At 53.0% G+C, this 8,267-nt stretch overlaps 1 protein-coding gene across 1 annotated transcript in view; it reads right to left on the bottom strand.

Annotated features, from left to right (window-relative positions):
- Positions 1–1,920: 1,920 nt before the first annotated feature.
- LOC101358692 (E3 ubiquitin-protein ligase TRIM17) overlaps positions 1,921–8,267 on the bottom strand; it is a 13,205-nt gene continuing 6,858 nt past the window's right edge. Inside the window, exons 4-7 of the mRNA XM_004384826.1 lie at positions 7,073–7,363; positions 3,371–3,393; positions 3,173–3,273; positions 1,921–2,468 (exon numbers count right to left, since the gene is read on the bottom strand). Of these exons, the coding sequence (XP_004384883.1) occupies positions 1,921–2,468; positions 3,173–3,273; positions 3,371–3,393; positions 7,073–7,363 (963 nt within the window). The remainder of the gene's footprint in view (positions 2,469–3,172; positions 3,274–3,370; positions 3,394–7,072; positions 7,364–8,267) is intronic.

The following is an 8,267-nucleotide window of genomic DNA, read 5'->3' as shown; positions in this document are numbered from 1 at the left end:
GCAGGGAGCGGCCGCCGCCGCCCGCAACTTCGGGGAGGGCGCCGGGCTCCGGGGGCGCCGGGAGGAAGAGGAGTGTGCGGCGGAAGCAGGAAGCGGCTGGGTGATTTTTTTTTTTTGGAACCACCCGCTTTTGCCTCTGACTGGTCGAGGCCTGTCACGCGGCCCGCGTGCCGGACGCAATTGGACGGCATTCAGCGGTGATCCGGCTTGTCACGGCCGCCCTGGAGCGAGGGGGTCGGGCCGCCGGCGCGCGCTCAGGTGCCTGACTCAGGGCGCCCAGCAAGACCGCGAGCGCGGGGCAGCGCGAGTCTCCTTAGGGCCGAACCCCGCGTCCCCGCGCCCGGCCTCCTCGCCCGCCGGTCCTCTTCTCCTGTCCCACCAGCCCCCAGGCGATGTCTCCTGTTTCCGGCCCCCTCTCCCACGACCCAAAGGTCCCAGATTCTCAGCCATAACGACTCTGCAGGTGGTTTGTTCCAGAATACTCCCTCCCCCACTCCCCACAGAAACTCCCCTTGTCCGGGAATAGCGCATTGACTCCTACGTTCAGACTGTTATACCGGTTGGAGTTCCTGGGTAGCGCAAACCGGTTAAGCGCTTTGCGGTTGGAACCCACACTGAGGCGCCTCGGAAGACAGGCCTGGCGATCTGCTTCCCAAAGGTCACAGCCAAGCAAAGCCTATGGAGCACAGCTTACTCTGCACACATGGGGTCCCCAGGAGTCTGGATCAACTTGACTGCAACAGGATACCTGTTGCCGGAGCAGATTTCTGACTCATGGAGACCCCATGTGTGTCAGAGGAGAACTGCTCCATAGGGCCTTCTTATATAAAATATATATCCACCACGTGTCGTCAGTTTGTCCTACTGCCTCATATGCACTCAAAAGCTGGACAATGAATAAGGAAGACAGAAGAATTGATAACCTTTGAATTACGGTGTTGGAGAATATTGAATATACCATGGACTGCCAGAAGAATGAACAAATCTGTCTTGGAAGAGGTACAGCCAGAATGTTCCTTAGAAGCAAAGATGGCGAGGCTTTCTCTCACATACTTTGGACATGTTATCAGGAGGGACCAGTCCCTGGAGAAGGACATCATGCTTGGTAAAGAAGAGGGTCAACGAAAAAGAGGAAGACCCTCAATGAGATAGACTGGCACAGTGGCTGCAATGATAGGCTCAAATATAGCAATGATTGTGAGGATGGCGCAGGACCGGGCGGTGTTTTGTTCTGTTGTACACGGGGCCGCTATAAGTCAGAACTGACTTGAGGCACCTAACAATAATCACTATGTATCTATCTGTATATACACATACATATATAGGTATATAGATATTTGAGGCAATGGTGGTTCGCTAGGAGAAGTCTCACCTCCTATGTGGGAGACCCAGGTTCCATTCCCAGCTGGTAAATATGCTCAGCCACCACCTGTCTGTTAGTGGAGGCTTGTGTGTTGTGGTGGTGCTGAACAGGTTCCAGCAGAGCTTCCATACTAAAACAGACTAGGAAGAAAGGCCTGGCAACCGGCTTCCAAAAGTCAGCCAGTGAAAACCCTATGGATCGCAAGGGTCTGATCATGGGGATGGTGCAGAACCAGGCAGCGTTTTGGTCTGTTGTGCATGGGGTTGTCGTGAGTGGGGGTCCACTCAAAGGCAGCTAATAACACATACATGTACATATAATAAAAGTTAGGGGATTTCTTTCAAAAGTTCTCTTAAGCATCTGTAAATACAGTCTTTCAATGTTTAACTGCTTTAATCATGATTCTGTTTTGACTTTGTAAACAACAGCCCTGAACAGCTGATGGCACTCATCAGAATCCTTGATGAGCATTGGCCATGGGCCCTGTAGGCAAGCAGAAGCCACCCCACCTTACACAGAAATGAGGACATCCTTAGGTGCCCTCCCTTCCTGGGTCTCTATCCCTTCACCCATGCGGTCACTGTGGAGATCACCATCTGGCCTGATTTAGGAGCCCCAAGGCAAAAGAAAGGCTGGAGAGGGCCCGAGAAGGTGGCCTGGGAGTAAGTGTGCAGGTGAGATCCGTCATTCACGTTGTAGAAGGAAACATCCCCAGCCTCATAGTCCAGGAAGATCCCCACGTGGCTGGGGGGCTCCATCAGCGTGAAGGGGGTGGCATCCGAGAACATGGGTACGTATTTCTTCCCCTTGGACAGCTGCACAACCCAGAATCCATTCTCGGGGGACTTGGGGACCCGCTCCTTCCGGCTGATGTTGTCTCTGCACACACCCAGAGCCCACAGCGCGTCCCCGGTGAGGTTCATGCCCACCTCCCAGTAGTGTCTCCCCGCAGAGAAGGCCGTCTGGCCCAGCACACAGGGGTAGGCGAGGAACCTGTCCTGGCCACGGAGCATGCTGTCCAGCGGGCAATTGAGGTAGCACCTCTGGCGGCTGTCATACAGGAGAAGGTAGGGGTATGCCGTGACAGCATCGGGTACCACATCCACTGCAGGCAGCGCAGGCCCAGGGGAAAGCAGAGCCGTTTGGGGTTAAAATTGGGAGGACGCCTTCGTGAGCGGGATGGGGAGAGCCCTAGCAAGTGGCAGGTGGTCGTCTCCTGGCCAGATGTTCAAATGGCAGGAAAACGTGGGATGGGGCTCTATCCTACGATCCTCCTAGTCCCCAGAACTCCCAGAGGCCTCCCCTGCCCTGACACCAGCAGTCAGGCCTGAGAATTCATCATCTTTCCCTTGGAAGTAGAGTCCTTATCTTTGGGAGCGTGTCGTCTGGACCATCTCAACCTCCTGGGTTGGAGCTCGATGACAAAGCCAAGGTCAGAGGCCCAGCTGCTCCACAGATGATTTTACTCTGCCCCTGCATAACTGAGCCTATGGGTTCTTAGTCCCCTACCCCAACTGTGGACACTGGTGTTGATAAGGAAATGGGGGAAGGGGTGGGACCATCTGGGCAGCTTCACAAGCTTCATCCTTACTAATGGGAAAGAGCCTCCCCCATGAGGTGGACCTCAGTAAAGCCATCTTATACAGAAGGCAGCAATGAGAACAGAATACAAACACTTCCTGACAGTGAAGTCTGAGACCTGGGACAAGTTCTACTCATTGGGAGCTGTGGCCCTGCATGGTGGTTAGCTCCTGAGGCTGGGGGGCAAGGCAGGGTCTTGTCCAATACTGCCCCTGGGTCCCCACTTACCTTGGAAACACTTGAGCACCTCTATCTGCCCAGGAACCCTGCACACTGTCTTCAGCTTGGTGGGGAGGGTCTCTGGGTACTGTGTCTTCAGACTCTTTATCCTCCAGGGAACACAGTTCTCATTGCCCCCTCTGGCTCGACAAGGGGCCCTCCCATGCCCCCACCACTGCCTCCAGGGAAGCACAAGTGACCACATACCTGTCAAATCGATGATTCATATCCTGTGAGAGAAATGGAGATAGGAATCATGGGGGCTGTTAGCGACTTCCTCCCCTCACCGCCATCCTTAAAACCTCCAAAAGTCCCCCCTTGTCACTTCTCAGAGCAGCTGGGTCATCTCTGCCAGAAGTTTCCTTCCCAGAACTGTGTCACCCCTGCCCTGGCCCCCCGGGCTCTCCTCCCTCCAAGTCTGCCTTCTGGGGCGTACAGGTCACAACCCAGAACCGGACTCTCAGCCCCAGTCAGACACGTGAGATCAGCTGGTGAGCAGGAAAGAGGAAAGGAGGGTTCAGGAGACAGTGCCACATTTGGAAAGGGGCGCTTGATGCTTTTGAAATCAGACAGTCCTGTGAGCTGGAGCAATTCCTTTGCTTTCTTGTCTGTCTCAGGTGGGGTCCTGGCCCACTGTTATGGACTGAACTGTGTCCCCCAAAAGATATGTTGAAGTCCTAACTCCTGTACTTCTGCATGTGACTGTTATGGATTGAACTGTGGCCCCAAAAATATGTGTTGTAAATCCTAACCCCTATACTTGTGGAGGAGCCCTGGTGCCGTAGTGGTTAAGAGCTTGGCTACTAACCAAAAAGGTCAGCAGTTCAAATCCACCAGCTGCTCCTTGGAAACCCTATGGGGGCAACTCTACTCTGTCCTGTAGGGTTGCTATGAGTCAAAACTGACTCAATGGCAATGGGTTATACTTCTGGCTATAATCCTGTTTGGGAATGGGGTTTCCTTTGTTATGTTAGAGAGGTCATATCCTTGTAGGATGTGTCTTAAATCACTCACTTTTGAGATATGTAAAGAGCATATCAGGCACAGAAGCAAGGAAGCACAGATGAGGGAAGATGGATGCCAGACCACATGAAGATCACCAAGGAACTGAGGAACAGAAGTTGAAATGAGACAAGGACCTTCCCTCAGAGCCAACAGAGAAAGAAAGGGTTCCCCAGAGCCAGTACCCTGAATCCGGACTTTTAGCCTCCTCAACTGTGAGAAGTAAATTTCTGTTCATTAAAGCCACCCACTTGTGGTATTTCTGTTACAGCAGCACTAGATGACTAAGATGGTTACTGTCATGGATTGAATTGTGTCCCCCAAAAATGTCTGTCGGCTTGACTGGGTCATGATTCCCAGTATCGTATGATTGTCTAATCTGATGTGATTTCCTTATGTGTTGTAAACTCTGCCACTCTGATGAGGTTATATGTGATTTCCTTACGTGCTGCAAACTCCATCACTATGATGATGTTATACTGATGAGGTCTACAAGATTGGATAGTGTCTTAATCCAATCTCTTTTGAAATATAAAAGAGAGAAGTGAGGGAACCTCACACCACCAAGAAAGCAGTGCCGGGAGCAGAGCCAGTCCTTTGGACCTGAGGTTCCTGGGCAGAGAAGCTCCCAGACCAAGGGAAGACTGATGCATCACAAGGACCTTCCTCTAGAGCCGACAGAGAGAGAAAGCCTTCCCCTGGAGCTGACACCCTGAATTTGGACTTGTAGCCTACTGGACTGTGAAGAGAATAAATTTCTGTTCATTAAAGCCACCCACTTGTGGTATTTCTGTTACAGCAGCACTAGATGACTAAGATGGTTACTTTGCTTGGAAATAGGTTCTTTGATGATGTTATCACTTAACATGAGGTCATATGGGAGTAGGGCAGGTCTCAATCCGATATCAATGGCGTCCTTATCGAAGAGAAGAAGGGACAGACGGGGAAGGACAGCCATGTGACAATGTGTCTATAAGCCAAGAATCGCCAGCTGTCACCAGAAGCTGGGAGGGAAGCGTAGAACGGATCCTGCCTCAGAGCTTCAGAAGGAATCAACACAGCCGACACCCTGATCCCGCACTCCTAGCCTCCAGAACTGTGAGACAATAAATTTCTGTTTTTTAAAGCCATCTTCTCTTTGGTATTTTTTTGGTATTTTGAAACCAATACACCCACCCAAGATAAATAAATCCATAGTGTGAAGAAACTGGGGGTGGAGCAGGGCTGGGATTGGAATATGTTTGGCTCTCTCACCCATCAAGAAGACAACTTGGGGAGGGAGAAGGAAGCAGGATAACAAAGTGCTCCAGAGCATTCTTAGGAATGAGGAGGGGGGTCCCAAGATCACAGTTTTACATTCTGGCCGTTCAGCCCTGCTAGAAAGGCCATATACCTACGGTGCAATGGATTGCATAACATGGCCCTTCTGCCATAGTCTTTGTGACTCACACAAACGATTGAGTGGGACTACTCAAATAAGGTGTATGGAACCCTAATGAGGGGATGAGTCAATTTTGTCATCCCACTAGGCTTAAAATGTGCCATCCCAGAGGTGGGAGGAGAGGATCTCACCACCACCAAGAAAGAAGAGCCAAGAATGGAGCACATCCTTTGGACCTGGGATCCCTGTGCTGAGAAGCTCCTGGAACCAGGAGACTGAGAGAGAGAGTTTTAAGACTGAACACAGGAAGATGCAGAGGCAGAGAATTAGCAGCAGGAGAGGCAGGAGACTGCACGGTGGGTTAGGAGCCCTCGGATCAAGAAAGCTGAGTGCCTTTGGGCAAGAGGCCTGCTGGCTGAGTAGGGTGCCTCTAGGCACTCGGTGGAGCTAGGTTTGCCAACCCACAGAGCTAGAGCTGAACACCTTCGGGCCGAGGCTTAGTGGCGGAGTGGCATACCTTGGAGCACTTATCGGCAGAGCTAAAGGAGCTTTGTAATGCTTGCAGGGCAGAGGCCAAAGGCCAGAGAGAGGAATGCCTTCGAGCACAGCTGGAAGAGGCTGTCCCGAGGGAAGAACTGTATCCCGAGTGTTCCCAAACCTGGATTGTAACCTGTTACTTCCCTAAGAAACTCCATCATTTTGAGTATTGTCTGTGAGTTCTGTGTGGCCACTGCAATGAATTATCGAACTCTGCAGAGAAGTAGAGAGAGCCGTGGGAGGGGTGGTTGGCATGAGAACTGGTAAAAAGATTGGAGGGTAGGCATGTCTGGACACCCAGGAGAACATTCTGCCTCACGAGAGCACGTTGACAGGCCAGTGGAGGTGGAGGGGACTAAACAAGGTTTTTCAAACCGCAGGCCTCAGCCCTCCAGTGGGTCATGAAATCCATTTATTGGGTTGTGGATAAATTGGTTTTTAATAAAGTAAATATAGTAGACAAAATATTACCCAAAGTTAGGGTGGTTATATAATTTATCATCTAAACCAGGACGTCTTAATTGAGGACAAATGCCACAGGATGTCAAGACAATGGGCATAAAACTGGGACCTCCCAGGCAAACCAGGGCATAGTTACCCTACACACAGTGTCTGTTTCACGAGACTATTTCTGATATAGAGGTGTGTGTGTCTGGGTCACAGTGTGAAATATATATTTACTGTAGACCATCGTCAAAACATATACAGTCATGCTGTTGCTTAATGTTCACCATATGTTCAGTGAAATAGGACGTTATGCGATTTAGACGTTGTGCGAACATACTGTATATATACAAGCAGTCCCCGTACAATCCGTAGTTCCGAACCAACCCCTGTAAAGCCTATTATATTAAAACTTTATGGGAGCCCGCGGGACAAACCCCCGAGCTGTATCCACTGCAAGAGGCCAGCCTTGCCAGGTGTGCAGCTGCGGGCCGGGCGGGGGCTATGGAGGCTGCTGGATCCGGACCTTGCGCCCGTCCAGGTACAGCGTGGGAGACATACAGGGTGGAGGAGAGGTGGCCTCCGGGACCGGGCGGTGAGCGGGTGAACGGGTATGCGGGTGCCAGAAGCACAGCCGGCAGCTGGTGGTGGCGGCCCTGGGTGCCGCTGCCCTGTTGGTGCAGCCTCTGCTGCTGCCAGGAGCTGGGAGGCTGCCAGCGCCCCAAGCCGGGCCAGCGCCCCCACCAGCAAATGCCGCAGGAGCTGAGGAGCTGTGGCAGGCTCTGTCCTGCCCCACGAGTGAGCAGGCTGGGAGGCTGCTGGGCGTGTGAATGAAGCTAGGAGGGGCAGGAGGAGGAGGTGAGGGAGGAGGAGTGCTTCCAAGATTGGGGTGCGCCCTGGAGCCCTGTTGCTCGTTCACTCTTGGGGGATTTGGGGTCTTTAAAACCATTAGAGGAAATAATAAACAAAAGGAGAGCTGCTTTTCCTTAAAAAAAAACAATTTAAAGGACCACATAGGTACATGTGGTGGGACATTTCTCAAACAGACGTTATACGGGCCATGACTGTACTTGCATGTATCAGAGTTATCCGGTTGTCAGACAAAATCACCCCAGCATCTTCTAGGGGGACAGAGGAGCATGCCCATTGCTGGCCAGCTGTCCCAACCATCCCCGGCGCCCTCGCCCAGCTTTGGCCACGTGACTAGTTCCCGCCAATGAAGTCGTGTGTGCCTGCCTGGCCGTGGATCCCTTCACACTGTCGCCACAAGTCCCTAGGGGATGGAGGAGCCCCTGGTGGGAAGTCACCACTTGGACTGAAGAACATATTTCGGTCAGGTTTGAGCCATTCGGTGTGGGGCTTACTTGCCCCGGCAGTTCAGTGTCTCCTAACACGACAGGTCAGATCTCAGCCATGGGGCACCCTGCCTTATCACTACGCCCCTGACCCCACAGGAGCGCTGCGGTCACAAGGCCCCCGAGCAAAAGCCGAGGAACAGTCTGGCGCCTGATCCAAAGGACCAGTGATCCTCCTCCAGTCTCTGCCCCCTCGGGCACCGCCCATCCCCTGCAGGGCACCGCCCCCTCCCCTCCGGGGCACCGCCCATCCCCACCGGGGCACCGCCCCCTCCCCTCCGGGGCACCGTCCCTCCCCTCCGGGGCACCGCCCCCTCCCCTCCGGGGCACCGCCCATCCCCTCCGGGGCACCGCCCCTCCCCTCCGGGGCACCGCCCCCTCCCCT

This window comes from Trichechus manatus, unplaced genomic scaffold, assembly GCF_000243295.1.
Source record: "Trichechus manatus latirostris isolate Lorelei unplaced genomic scaffold, TriManLat1.0 scaffold00128, whole genome shotgun sequence".
Classification (NCBI taxonomy): domain Eukaryota; kingdom Metazoa; phylum Chordata; class Mammalia; order Sirenia; family Trichechidae; genus Trichechus; species Trichechus manatus.
This window is presented reverse-complemented; position numbering and strand designations above follow the sequence as displayed.